Source organism: Primulina huaijiensis, chromosome 17 (assembly GCF_012295235.1).
Source record: "Primulina huaijiensis isolate GDHJ02 chromosome 17, ASM1229523v2, whole genome shotgun sequence".
Lineage (NCBI taxonomy): Eukaryota > Viridiplantae > Streptophyta > Magnoliopsida > Lamiales > Gesneriaceae > Primulina > Primulina huaijiensis.
In genome coordinates, this window is record NC_133322.1 from 2042894 (window position 1) to 2056797 (window position 13904).

Genomic DNA, 13904 nt, shown 5'->3' on the forward strand with positions numbered 1-13904 from the left:
GAATTATTACTAAAACTTTATTTAACATTAAAATTAATATTCAAAATATTACTACTATTTTAATTATTAATTATAAATATTTAATTATCTATCAAATTATTTTAAGAATATTTATAATTATTTTAANGACATTCAAAATATTATTGCTATTAAAATAAATGTATATTTACAAATTTATTTCTAATAAATATATTTAAATTAATTTTAATAAATGTAAATTATAATTATAAATATTTAATTATCTATCAAATTATTTTAAGAAAAAACAATAATATTGGAATTATTACTAAAACTTTATTTAACATTAAAATTAATATTCAAAATATTACTACTATTTTAATTATTAATTATAAATATTTAATTATCTATCAAATTATTTTAAGAATATATATTTAATTAGTATTTGAGGTATTTTGGTCATTAAAATAAAATTTACAAAATTAATCCATCATTTTAAAATCATACCAAACACCATGTTATTTATCTCACCATACTATTAATTCATATATCTCATTTTTTAATCACTCTAATTATTAATCATTTACTTATTTTATTACACGTACCAAACGGAGCGATAAAGGTATTAATATAATAAAATTTGTTTCTTTATAATTATGAATACTGGTATTAAAATAAAAATATAATCATAAAGCACAATCCGCGAAGCCTCTCTCTATCTTACGTGGGCATTAATCATTTGATGCGTGACCAATCACTTGGATCAACTAGCAAAGTCCTCCATCTCTTCAAATTACAACTGTCCGATCGAATATCTAATCAACGGCCTACCGTCCTCTTACTAACCTCCAAATTCAAATACCCACCTAAAATTTTCACTCCTCCCGCTCGTTCACCTTGTTTATAAACACGGATCCACTTCATCCCTCAAATCACTCATCGTCGTTGCAAGAAATCTCTTTGCTCTTTCCTGTTCCAACTTTTGAAATGGCTCGTACCAAGCAGACTGCTCGCAAGTCTACAGGAGGTAAGGCTCCGAGGAAGCAGCTCGCCACCAAGGCCGCGAGGAAGTCCGCCCCTGCCACCGGCGGAGTCAAGAAGCCCCACCGTTTCCGCCCCGGAACGGTGGCTCTGCGTGAGATACGTAAGTACCAGAAATCCACCGAGCTTCTGATTCGCAAGCTTCCCTTCCAGAGACTTGTTCGAGAAATTGCGCAGGATTTCAAGACTGATCTGAGATTCCAGAGCTCCGCCGTGGCCGCGCTTCAAGAGGCTGCGGAAGCGTATCTGGTGGGTCTGTTTGAGGATACTAACCTCTGCGCCATTCATGCTAAGAGGGTTACTATAATGCCTAAGGATATCCAGCTTGCTAGAAGAATCAGGGGTGAACGAGCTTAGAATGAGTCTTTCTGTTACGGTGTCCTGATTGGTTTCAGGCTTACGATGTTTGCTCGTAGTGGGTGTGATATCAGGATTTGCTTATAGCTTAAAAGCCTCTGGTTTTTGGTGTAATGAATTTTCAGTGTAATGAAATTTGAATGGTATTTGGTTATAAATGATCTGGGTCTTGTTTCTTTTTAGCGATTCTTTATTATCTCGCTTCCGATTTGTTAATCCAAACCTTCAGGTTAAATTGATGAATATTATTTCTTCGTCTGTTGCTATAAAATTTGAAATTGTGGTTGCTGATTAGTACTTAAAAGAAAGATCTGTTAGAGAATAATATATGACGTGAAGTTAAGAAAATCTTACGCCTTATGGTGATCTGAAACAATTAATTCTTTTAAAATCTTCCTGTTTGTTGATATATTGTTCTAAACTGTGCTTGGATAGAATCTACAGTAGCAAATCTTAAACATGTCCTCACAAAGGCAGTTGGAGTAACACTGAATGAAATGGGCAATTGACGATTTGACGCTAACAGCGCACCTGGTAAATAACAGAATACATAATCGTTGAAGAATTGCTATATCAAATCCTTCATCCGAGCTAGTTAGCATCTCCATGTCGGACTGTAAATCTAGTTTGTAAAATCATTCGAAACTATGTAGATATCTCATTGGAAAAGGTGATGATTTTGCTTATGCTCTTGTTGGATTCCAGATTTGATTCTGCATTTGATCATGGATCATTGTTGGCGTTTCAGAATCTGCAGATTCTAATTAAAACCTGAGGTTGGATTTGATTCCCAAGTAGAAAGAAGTCTCAAATTGTAGCCTACGAGACTACCAGTTTTTTGGACTGGATCAATTTCTGATCACAAGGCCTATAGTTTCAGTCTTTGGCTTCTGTTACCCAAATGACATACCATATTTTCTTATAATGTGAAGTATACTAAGCTCCACCCTGTGTTGAATTTCCAACTGATAGCTGGGATTATTGTATTCTCAGGACCATTGCGCTTCAAATGAATTTATCTGAGGATTCATTGATTTCGACCATCATGAGGTGTTCTACCTATGGCTACAGTAAGTTAGACAAAAGTTTCAAGGTTACATTTGGATGGAATAAAAATACTGCATTTCCATTCCTCGGTTATTACAGTCATTCCATTCTTCCAACTTCCAAATCCATGAAATATTTCAATTCAAACATAACCAAAAGGATGTCTAAATACTAAATAGTTTAACGTCGTTTTGATGCGCCTATTCGATCAAAATTCTTGTTTTACTAACAGTTCTATGTTCATGGTTCATATCTGGATTCAAGTACTTGATATAATGATATTGCATTTTAATGACCACGTCACTGTCCCTTTTGTATATATCGAATAATCGATCAGCTTTTTGAATTAGTTGACGCTTTAATATTTATTGTTATTTAGGTTATCAGTAATCTTGACACTGGAAAAGGCATGAAACATATATTTCATCAAAAAATTGACATTCTTGATACATTTCGTATCAAGATAATTCTTATTATGTTTTTTCCCTATGGTTTTGAAGGAAATTTTACCTCAGCGACAATGGTTTAGGGAGAAATACCAAGATATGACATGGCCCGATTCTGTACATGTATTGGACACGAAGGTTATTTCAATATCTAAGTGCAGTATGAAATTTGGCTAATGTATCCATGCTTGAAATCGAACATGCAATATTGTTTGAAACCAATTTATATCTGCGGACTTCTGGATTAGTATCACAGACTAGTGGTGTTAAACGAAAGCTGAGAGGTGGTCGTACGATAACCAAAACAATTGAAAATGCTGAAATCAACTCAATGCTACACAGCTCAACCAAACAACAAGCTCACTATAAACATGAATCAACTGTAACATAGAGTTAGATAAGAAGCACCAAACACGCATCCATTCTAAATCAACACTCTATAAAATCCAAACACTCCCCACATCCAATTTCCACACCAAGAAAACCACAACACCGTTTATCAACATCCCATTCCAAAAACCAACAAAAATGAACCTTTCTATCTCCAAAATTCTCCCCTTTTTTATGCTTGTAATGCTGATAACATGCCAAGTTCAAGAAAGCAAGGCGCATCCGTGTGGTGGCACGTTTTTTTCGGCTCTCATTCAGCTCATTCCTTGCAGGGGAGCAGTGAATCCATTCACCCCCGTTCCACCAAATGAGGCTTGCTGTGCTTCAGTCAAGGCACTCGGTCAGCCTTGCTTATGCATACTTGTGAATGGTCCCCCGATCTCGGGAGTCGACCGTGAACTCGCTAAGCAGCTGCCTGAGAAGTGCATTGCAAACTTTGAACCATGTATGTATAATATAATTTACTTTATACCTCCACCTCTATCTTTTTATAAACGATAATTTGAGTAATATGTGCCGATTTGAATGTTTTGTTGTGCAGGTGAAATTGCAAAATGAGAAGGTTAAAGCGTGGGGAGAAGAAGTGCATGAATAAGTGTGTGGCCTTATGAAGTTCTTTGGCCATTCGTTATTATATTAGTATCCAATGGAATTGTAGTAGTCTGATATTTGATGCTTATGTTTTCCAGTTTTTACTGTCTTTTTGGTTATTCCAGTTTAATATATTGCAATTGCAACGATTATAGATTGAACTTTTATGTATTCTTCGATTCAATTAACGTTAGTTCGAAAAGTCTTAAAATGTGTGTTTTTTTTTTAAAAAAAATCTTAAAATGGATATCAACAAGTCAACAACAAACTGAATATAATTTTGTTCATGATATTATCTATTCAAGACTTTAAAATTAGTGGAAAAAATTTTTGTGAGACGATCTCACCGGTCGTATTTTGTGAGACGTATCTTTTATTTGGGTCACTCATGAAAAAATATTACTTTTTATGCTAATAATATTATTTTTTATTGTAAATATCGGTAAGATTGACCCGTCTCACAGATAAAAATTCGTGAGATCGTCTCACACGAGACATACTCAAAATTAGTTTTCGAAAACGTGTACGGGGAAACGTTTAAAGTTTCTAGTGATATGAAGAATTATTATTTTAATGAGAAATTATGATTGGTCTGGAATTCAAGTGCAACCTCAAATTTGTCTCGGATTTTGAGATATTAAAGATAAATATTTTAGTATTATTTGGAGTCAAAATTTATATGTATTAAGACTTTAAAAAGTATATTGATATGAGTTTATTTTCTTTAAAAAATTGTTGTAATATATAATTAACTTATTTTTTTAATGAAGAATAAATAATTTTATTTTAAAAAAAAATTTAACCATCACTCGTTCACATTTCTTATAACTGCATAAATATTTTACATGATATTTTAAATAAGTTATAAGTTTGATCCAATCATAAAAAATCTATTTCTATTTATGTGAAATAACTTTCTGGAAGGAATAAATTATTTTAATATTATTTCATCAGTCAAAATTTTTAAAAAATTATTTACACTGAAAAAATTAACCTATATATATTTGAAAATATTTTTTTAAAAATATTTTTTGAATGATTATATTTTTTTTAAAAATGGTATAATTGTTTTTCTGCCCGATGATTGAAAAGAAAGAAATGGAACAGATAGTTTCCTGCAGTGGGATAACAGCCAAGAAAAGCGGCTGCTTCCTTGCGCTTGAAAATGGAAGCCGCGGGCTTCAGAGCCTTAAGCGCCATAACCTCCTCTTCCACTTTCCGACCTCATCCTTTGCTCCACTCCCTATTTTCATCGGCCCGGAAATTCCCCTCATCCATTTCCTCTTCGCGCTTCTCTCAGCTTAGCTTTTCGTGTATGCTCGACTGTATATATTTTGCCTCCCTTTTCACTTCGTATTTAAATTTGCGTAGTTGAAGTTGGTGGTAGTGTAAGTGGTCGATTTATTGGCCTTCTATGTTGTCTTAGTTGGTTATTTCTGGCGGAAAATGCAGCGACGAGGTTTCAAGTGAAGGCGTTGCATGATGGGGTTGGTAGGGTCGCGGTTGAATCCGTGGAAAACAAATTTCTTCAAGTCGTACTTGTGTCGCCACAGGTAAAATGGATTTATTTGGGTGCTTAACTGCTTATGATGGTGATGACTTTTTTTTTTTTTTTTTTTTTTTTTTTTTGGTGGGGGGAAAATAATAAGAATAATTTAATGGTGGTGTCCAGTATGCGAAGCTGTTCCGGCATGGCGAAGTTTGCTAAAAAATATCTGAACTTCATGTTTAATGTCATGCGTTTCACCGCAAATCTTATGCAAGCCGCCATCACCTCGGCTACTGAAAATTTGATCCCCGTTGTATGCTCACGCTATGAAATAGCTGTTTTATCCCAACGGTGCGTGTGATATTAACGATGGGGAGCTAGTTAAGGGTACTTTAAATATTTTAGAGGGTAAAATTGATCTTTCTTTTTTACTCAAGGTATTATGCAACCTTATCTTGTTGTGCCACCCTCGCAGAGTCATCATGTAGATTCTTTCTTGTGATTGATTTACCTTCCGTGTGCATTTGATGAACTAACGGTGATTGATGAGAATATAAGGTTGATAACTCTGAGGTGATTTGGGGCGTTCACAGAATTAGTCCAAGAATCCAAGTATAAAGTCAATGAAAAAGAGTTTTACAATTAATGTTGTTAATGAGTTTCCTACTGTTGCATGTTTCCCAAGATGTTGATCAATTTAAGAACTTGAAAGTTAGCTATTTTTTATTATGATGTTATTAGCGATAAAAGGGAAGGGGAAGGGTGAAATGGTGCAGTGTTCATTACTAGAATTAAAAAACCTATAGCATGTCCACACTTCAAAAGAAAATGTGACTACTTCCCCTGAAGGTGAAATTACTGTAACAACGTATGAAGAGACGTGGTCAATAAGACAATGATGCGTGGGTACTTAAAAATGGCTCTTACTTTTACTGTGATTGATATACTCTTTGGATAGGATATGGTATCTTGTTATTCTTAATTCATTTTTAGTAATCACTGTAGTTGAATCCATGTGTGATTTTTTTCTCTCTATAGTAAAAATTATATTTAGATCCAGTTATGACATTGTATTGTTCATTATGTAATTATTTTTGGTAGCTATAAATCACTGAAGTTCACGTCTTTCCTCCTTGTTCGACCTTTTTGATGGGTCTCCTTGTTCGACCTTTGTTATTTCATTTTGTTTCAGATGAAAAATTCAGCAAGGAACTAACCTATGAGAAACTAGAACAGTACATAACACTGTTGCAGTGGAATCTGTAGTTGATCTACCTGCTTTCTTAAATTCCAACCTGTTATCCCCAGGCTGGCTCTTAGATTTCTCTTATCCTTGACAGATTCCTGGAAATACTGGATGTATTGCCAGAACTTGTGCTGCATCAGCTGTCAAGTTGCACTTAGTTGAGGTAAATGATGGCAATTTTTTTTTATGAATTTTTTAGTTGAGTCTGTGGAAATGAATTGACTAACAAATTAGATATATTTCTTTCTACTCTTTACTTAGACTTGCTACCAAGCTTATTTCAGCCTTTTTTCCTGCTTCAGCCACTGGGGTTTCAGGTTGATGATGCAAAGTTAAAGCGTGCTGGACTTGATTACTGGCCGTATCCTTTGTTACACTAAACTGACTGCTTGAAATTTTATTATTGATCAAATTACGTATGATTTATCTTAAAATGCCGCCACCAAGAACCATATCTCCAAATTCGAGTTTGTATCCTTGAGAATAAATATTTTCAGTGTCAGCTAGTAGCATTGAATTATCATAAAATACTTGCTTATTTTCAAAAAAAATTATAGCTTGTAAATGACAAATATATTTCAATCAATTAACCCATCCACATCAGATTTGTTGTAGTTAAAGTGCACTCTTCATGGTCAGAGTTTTATGAATACTTCAAGCAAGAGGTTTCTTATTTTCATTCTCAACATGATTCGAGTTAAAGTGTTATTTCTCTTATATTTGGACAACTTTGTTCTTGATTATGCAGGATGGAGAAAAGAGGTTGCTAGCATTTACCAAGAGAGGGACATATATTCACACAGTAAGTCTAATATGAGTTGCCTAGCTTCTGGAATTGTTCTGCTTGTGAAAAGATTTAATCAGTAGTTACTAGGTCTTATATGGTGTTCGGTAAAAAAAGAGATTGGCATGGAATTAACACAAGTGAGTGCATCCCCAGTTATCATCAGTTCTTGTAAGTGGTCGTTCCCTAGGGATTCTCTATTTACAGAACATGATATTAGCAATTCCTTCATTGCCTCCTTGTTCAGCGGTTACCAACTTCGTGCAAAGAAGTATATTTCTTACATTCCCACACCCTTGATCATTTTGAGAAACGACTAGTTTCTTTTGTATTTCTATTTTCTCCCCTTCAGCTCAAACATTACCGACCTGCTCGAACTCTTTCCTCATATTTTTCCCCTCTCCCCACTTTTCATAATTAATCCACCCTCATACTTTTCTCCACTAACTTTTTTGCCATTTCCTTATTGTCCTCTTGGTATATATGCAATTATTACAAATTTAACAACCACCTTGACAATTATCATTTGTCCAATCTATGAGTTTTGCTGGTAACTTCGAGTTCATAAACATGTGCATGATATCCGCTTAGAAAACATTTTTACGTAATGATGACATTGTAAAATTAAGGTCATTCGCTATACTAAAATTATAGCATGTTGGTAATAGTGTTAGTTAAATATTTCAGAACCATATAACAATCTAAGCAACGCGTTTGATTGCTAGACCGCATAGCCTCAAGGAAAGTATTAAATACATGTGTAATGCTAACAACGTTTATTTCTATTTATCTCGTAAAATATTAAGATGTTTAAAAATTAAGAAGTTAATTTTTTATTATTAAGTTTCGCCATCACATGAAACAATATTGATCAGAAAAGGGACTGAATTTGTGATCAGGTATTTATTCAAGAAAATCTATTTTTTTTGAGCTGATAATTGGCTGTCTTTAACCATTTTCTTGAATACAAATCCTCCTGTGTGCAGGACTTTTCCTATAGAAAGGGTGATTGGCTTGTATTCGGCTCGGAAACAAGCGGTTTGCCTCCAGAAGCACTGCTCGATTGTAAAAGCGAATCACTCGGTGGAGGCACCATTCGGATTCCGATGGTTGAAACTTATGTTAGATGTCTGAATTTGTCGGTGAGTGTCGGCATTGCGTTATATGAAGCGTCTAGGCAGCTAAACTACGAGCATATGCAGAATTCGTCCGAACCATGTATTGATAGCAAAGAGATACCATTTCTAACCGAAGATATTTTTGCTTAAGTTGCAGAGCATCAAATATTTAGACTGCTAGATCAATCTTTATTATGCATCAAGGGACTATTTGTTAAAGAACATCAACTTTAGCTATTCAAATTGCCATCTCTGTAACATTTGATACATTTTTCACACAAAATCAAATTATCAGCATTGAAGGGTGATCTTACTTCAAACACAGCGTTTGTATAATTATCTAAGTTGCAAGTCTCGCCAATCTTCCGATTTCTATCAAATTTGATTCAAATAATGTTGGCATTTTCGAATGGATGAACTCAACTTTGATTACTACACCGACATGATCTGGTAACTTAGGGATCTTGATAATTAGTTTACGTTTGGGGCCAGACATTCACGTTATACATACAGTAGTTATGTCTCTATCCTGACAATGCAAGCCCACGTTCATCGGCTCTTCTTGGGACCCATTCTAAATCTCTGTATGTCGTGTCTGTGCTATATAATTATCTATTTCCTACACTGCAACAGCTCGAGATTAAAAAATTGTGGAGCCAATGAGAGACAGCCTTTTGAGTTTATGGAGTGGGACTCTCACGTGCTGATACACTATTTTTCATCAGGTTTGTCGAGAGATTTCGAGCTTGAGACTTAACTATAACAAATCTTATTCACAATTTCTTTTTTCTGAATCTATTCAAGAAAAAAAAAGGACTCTTGTGTTTGAGTGGGAAAATAAGTATTTCGCAAAAAGTTGACTTATTAAATCATAGAAAAAGTAGCAGAAAAACAATAATTATGTGCTAACTTTTGAAACAGATCAAAGTAGATGCATCTTTGTATGTGCACTCAAAATCACATGCCACACTTGACAAATACCTAAAAGGCAATTAAACCATATTTTTATTAAGATTTAGACAAAGAAGAATTTTCGGTTGGCATGAATTGAATCTACAAAAATCCTACATTAAAACTTTATTTTATCTAAAAGACCATTCTTTTAAGTTTCGAACTCTCGTCTCAACTTTGTCTCTTGCTATTGATGATAAGAATTTACGTCGTGAAAAAAATCAAAAAAATATAGTTATTACCAAATTAATATCAATGATATAACAATCTGTGGTTGAATACTAGTAGGCTAACATGTTGAAGAAACTACTATGTAGGTAACAAATTAAAATACTCTTTAAAGTTTTTGTTTTTAACTTTAGTAGCACTTAAGTGAACCAACGAGTTGGTTTACTCATAAGCATAGTAAAAATATGAAATTAAAATAATATTTTTTCAATTTTTAAATAAAGAGAGAAAGAATTCAATCCATTATAACTAATAACTAATAATTAATAAATAATAATAATAATAATAATGGGAGCATAGAATTACTGCTGAATGCAATAAAAGCAATACAGAAAAAATGGTAAACTGCATTAGCTAGTCACATGCTTTGTTACAACCTATTTATTTCAAACCAACCACCCTCATTCATTGTGGCAAGGATTTTTATTTTTATAAAACTTGTATTTATTTACACAAAAACTATACGAGAGTGTTCATCGATTTAATTTTGTGAGACAGAGTTCTGATTTGATATAACTGATGAAAATATAATATTTTTACTTGTGAATATATATTTGGTCGATCTGTCTCACGAATATAAATCTATGATATCGTCTCAAAAAATATCTACTCAATTATTTAGTGAATCGTAATAATAATACTAAATAATAATACTAACAGCATATTTATATTCAACTGATTGATATCATGTTTTATTAGAGCATTATTATTAATGTTTAAATGTGCGATTGTTGAAACCAAGGCCTTTGGCCCCACCCCTAACCTCACCCTAGAGTTAAAAAAAATGCGATTGTTTTGGTAATTTCAGCTTTTTTTGCTAGGTTGTCACCCTGGCCACTTATATAACATTACGCCAGTTGCAAATCCATCTGTTCTCCACCGATATTTCACAAGTTCACTGAAATCACACGTACAATCTACATAGATACAAGTCCAGAGAAATGAAGCTGCCCAGAGAGTTCTTGGTCAGCACATTGGCGATCCTGTTGGCCATTAGTGCCGCCGTGAACGCCTGCCCGCCTTCGGATCGGGCAGCATTGCTTGAATTCAAGTCGCAACTCACCGAGCCTTACATTGGTGTCTTCAAAACATGGTCCGACGCCGACTGCTGCACCAACTGGTACGGCGTCAGCTGCGACCAGGAAACCAAACGGGTGGCCGACATTGTCCTTCGTGGAGAGTCCGAGGACCAGGTTATCCAGAAAAGCGGTCGCTCTGGATACATGACGGGTTCGATCTCCCACTCCCTCTGCCAGCTCGATAGCCTCACCACCTTAGTCATCGCAGACTGGAAGGCCATCTCCGGCGAGATTCCAGCCTGCCTCACTTCTCTTCCGAACTTACGGATTCTCGACCTTATCGGGAACAAAATCTCCGGTCATATTCCGGCGGATATTGGGCGGCTGAAGCGACTTAAAGTGTTGAATTTAGCTGACAACCAAATCTCCGGTTCCATCCCAGCTTCCATTGTGAACCTCAACGAGCTGATGCATCTTGACCTCAGCAACAATCAAATGTCCGGCGTGATCCCACAAGATATTGGACAATTGTCCATGATGAGCCGGGCTTTACTCAGCGGGAACCAGCTCACCGGTTCAGTTCCCAGTTCATTTGCCATTATTCACCGGCTGGCAGATTTGGATTTGTCATCCAATCGGCTAACCGGTTCAATCCCAGCTCAGCTGGGTTCAATGAGGGTTCTATCAACCTTAAATTTAGACAACAATCAACTCTCCGGGAAAATACCAACAAGCCTACTTAGCAGTTCAGGTCTAAACATTTTGTATTTGAGCCGGAATTCGTTAGAAGGGAACTTGCCCGATGTCTTCAGCACAAAAACTTACTTGACGGCCCTGGATTTATCATTCAACAACCTGAGAGGTTCAATTCCACGATCACTAACTTCTGCTAGGTACATAGGTCATTTGGATTTGAGCCACAACCACCTCTGCGGCCCGATTCCGACAGGGTTGCCGTTCGATCATCTTGAGGCCTCGTCCTTCGCCAACAACGATTGCTTATGCGGTTCTCCCTTGCGTACTTGTTAAATTTCCGATTTGTAATTTTAAAATATATTTGATTTTAAATGTGTGGTTGTAAACATACATACAGTATGAGTTGTATGTTTATCTAAAAATGTGATCTTGATTATTCTCAAGTAAAGGAATTGTACAAGCTTTCACATGAAAAATGTGTTCATTGCTTTCGACGAGAGATCATATATGCAAAGTACACATTTTCATACCCTATTTTTGGCACCGGTATGATCGCCTGTTATCATTACACGATACTAGCTTGTTTTCTTGAAAAAAAAGGCTAAATCTCAGTATGCACGTCTAGTCAAATGAAATCATCCATTACATCCTTACCGTTGTGATTACAAATATTTGATGCCACAATTTAATACTTGAAATCTCGATACAACTGCAATAGAAATTTTATTTCTCACTTAAATCCAGCAATTGTAGTGTTTTTTTTTTCTTCCATACGCATGCAGATTCATTAAACAAACAAATGTTGGAAGGGGAATATAAGCATCAAATTATGGCAGAATTTATTTAGGAGGAGACGGGTTCAGAAACAGATGCATTTCCATCCCACGTGACTTTGCTTTTGAGATGAACATGAAAATTGGGTCCCACCACACCATATTCCCACCAAGTCCAACACCCTAACATTACATTTAACATTACATTTACTTTCGAATGCTTGAACTCGACTTGGTGAGACAATCTCATCATGCTCAAGCTAGTGAGAGTTTGCATGTGAACCAAATGTGTGTTAAAACTCATGATCAGAGTCAACTAAATTTTTATAGAAGATTTTCAACCCCCCTGCTTGGCTTCTTGTGTTTAAACTGGGCCAAATTTTACTTCAGTTTGAAATCAAATGTTATAATATCATACTCGGGTCGGATAAAATTAATGTGAATTGCATATATAGACTCAGACAATTTTTCACTCGAGTTAGTTATTGGAGTTAACTTAAATTCAAGTCTCATTCTTAACATAATATCAAAAGTAAAAAACTCAACTTCACCGTTATATGTTGGATTGCTTATAATTTGATCCCCGTTAAAGCTCTAGTTATTCATTTCAGGAGTGAGTTAATTTAACTTTTATTAGTTTTTGAAAGAAACATGTATGATTCCATTACAATTGCAAAATATCAAAAGATGGAACACGTCCGAAACTCAAAATCCAAGTGAGGTCAAGATCTCTGCTAAATTATTAATTTTCGTTAATCTAGAAGACCTTTTTATTTATTTTTTAACCTTTTCTAGGGAAAGTTTCAAATTCCAGACAGCAAGATTAGGCATTTCCAAGAAAAACTTTCTAGTGTTCTAGTTTTACTATCAATCACATGCATTCACCTTCATGTTGATTTTTGAAGTACAAGTCCAAGATAAAATTTCCCAAGTCTCATAAATCAAACATCAATCCAACATCATAGTGCTCGTAAGATCTTTCACTAATACATTCTGAACAATCTCTCAAAATTTTCAGTCGCTCCATTTTCAAGAACATAAGCTACTACCACAGCAAAAAGTTATATGAAAAACCATAGTTGTTATCACACCTAGACGATTTCCAAATAAATCAGAACTTTTTCCGTAACGAACATTTCAAATAATAAAAAAAGTATGTTATGACGTCTGACATTAAAAAACGGGCGTTCTTGACACGACAATCTTTAAAGAACATCAAAATTTCAGCAAATGCTAGAATGGAAAAGTTCATTCCTCTGCAATGACAACGGTGCCCAAACCCTTTAACCCCCCTTCAGGAATTTCAGCAACAGTCACCAAAGAGTAAAGCTCCTCTTTAGCATCTTCATCGTCATTTCTCTTCCGCGCAATGCGGACACGGATTCTCCTAGGCACACTGCGTATTCCACGACTCCAAATGTGTTTGTTCAACTTCACATCAACTCTGACATCAGTGGTTCCCATGGCCTTCTGGGCAAACTTTCTTATTTCTTTGATAGCAGTAGGAGCCTTCTTCTTAAAGGTGCTGCATTCAGAAATGGATACCCAGGTTATTAATTCGTACTAAGGCAACACAGAGTACAATCAAATACTCATATTCACAGCGAAGGTAAAAAGTAAGACCAGCAATGTTAAATGTTTCATGACCCACACTAAATGAGATGAAATGGGGCATAATAAGATAAAGCACAAAAAAAAAAAAATTTAGCACGTTCACCAGACAGCAACATGATAATTAATAAGAATATATCAATTATAAAATACCAGTAA

At 35.0% G+C, this 13904-nt stretch overlaps 4 protein-coding genes across 7 annotated transcripts in view; 3 read left to right on the forward strand and 1 right to left on the reverse strand.

Annotated features, from left to right (window-relative positions):
• Positions 1-878: 878 nt before the first annotated feature.
• Positions 879-1543, forward strand: LOC140962817 (histone H3.2). The gene has a single exon (XM_073421838.1). The coding sequence runs from the start codon at positions 946-948 to the stop codon at positions 1354-1356; it is 411 nt and encodes a 136-aa protein (XP_073277939.1). The 5' UTR covers positions 879-945; the 3' UTR covers positions 1357-1543.
• Positions 1544-4921: 3378 nt separating this feature from the next.
• On the forward strand, positions 4922-8805 carry LOC140962816 (uncharacterized). Of its 4 annotated transcripts, none has more exons than XM_073421833.1 (7): positions 4922-5155; positions 5283-5383; positions 6660-6728; positions 6868-6926; positions 7170-7230; positions 7314-7367; positions 8336-8800. In XM_073421833.1, exons 1-7 carry the CDS (start codon positions 4996-4998, stop codon positions 8615-8617), a joined length of 786 nt encoding a protein of 261 aa, XP_073277934.1. In that variant the 5' UTR covers positions 4922-4995; the 3' UTR covers positions 8618-8800. The 4 variants fall into 4 exon arrangements, with proteins under 4 accessions (XP_073277934.1, XP_073277935.1, XP_073277936.1 ...); XM_073421834.1 differs by having other exon boundaries at positions 4922-5143; positions 8336-8796; XM_073421835.1 differs by lacking the exon at positions 6660-6728 and having other exon boundaries at positions 8336-8805.
• A 1691-nt stretch (positions 8806-10496) lies between these two features.
• LOC140962814 (uncharacterized) lies at positions 10497-12059 on the forward strand. Its single transcript, XM_073421830.1, has one exon. The coding sequence runs from the start codon at positions 10588-10590 to the stop codon at positions 11692-11694; it is 1107 nt and encodes a 368-aa protein (XP_073277931.1). The 5' UTR covers positions 10497-10587; the 3' UTR covers positions 11695-12059.
• A 1217-nt stretch (positions 12060-13276) lies between these two features.
• Positions 13277-13904, reverse strand: part of LOC140962453 (large ribosomal subunit protein eL31) — a 1964-nt gene continuing 1336 nt past the window's right edge. Inside the window, exon 2 of the mRNA XM_073421362.1 lies at positions 13277-13659. Coding sequence (XP_073277463.1) covers positions 13383-13659 — 277 coding nt within the window. The 3' untranslated portion in view covers positions 13277-13382. The remainder of the gene's footprint in view (positions 13660-13904) is intronic.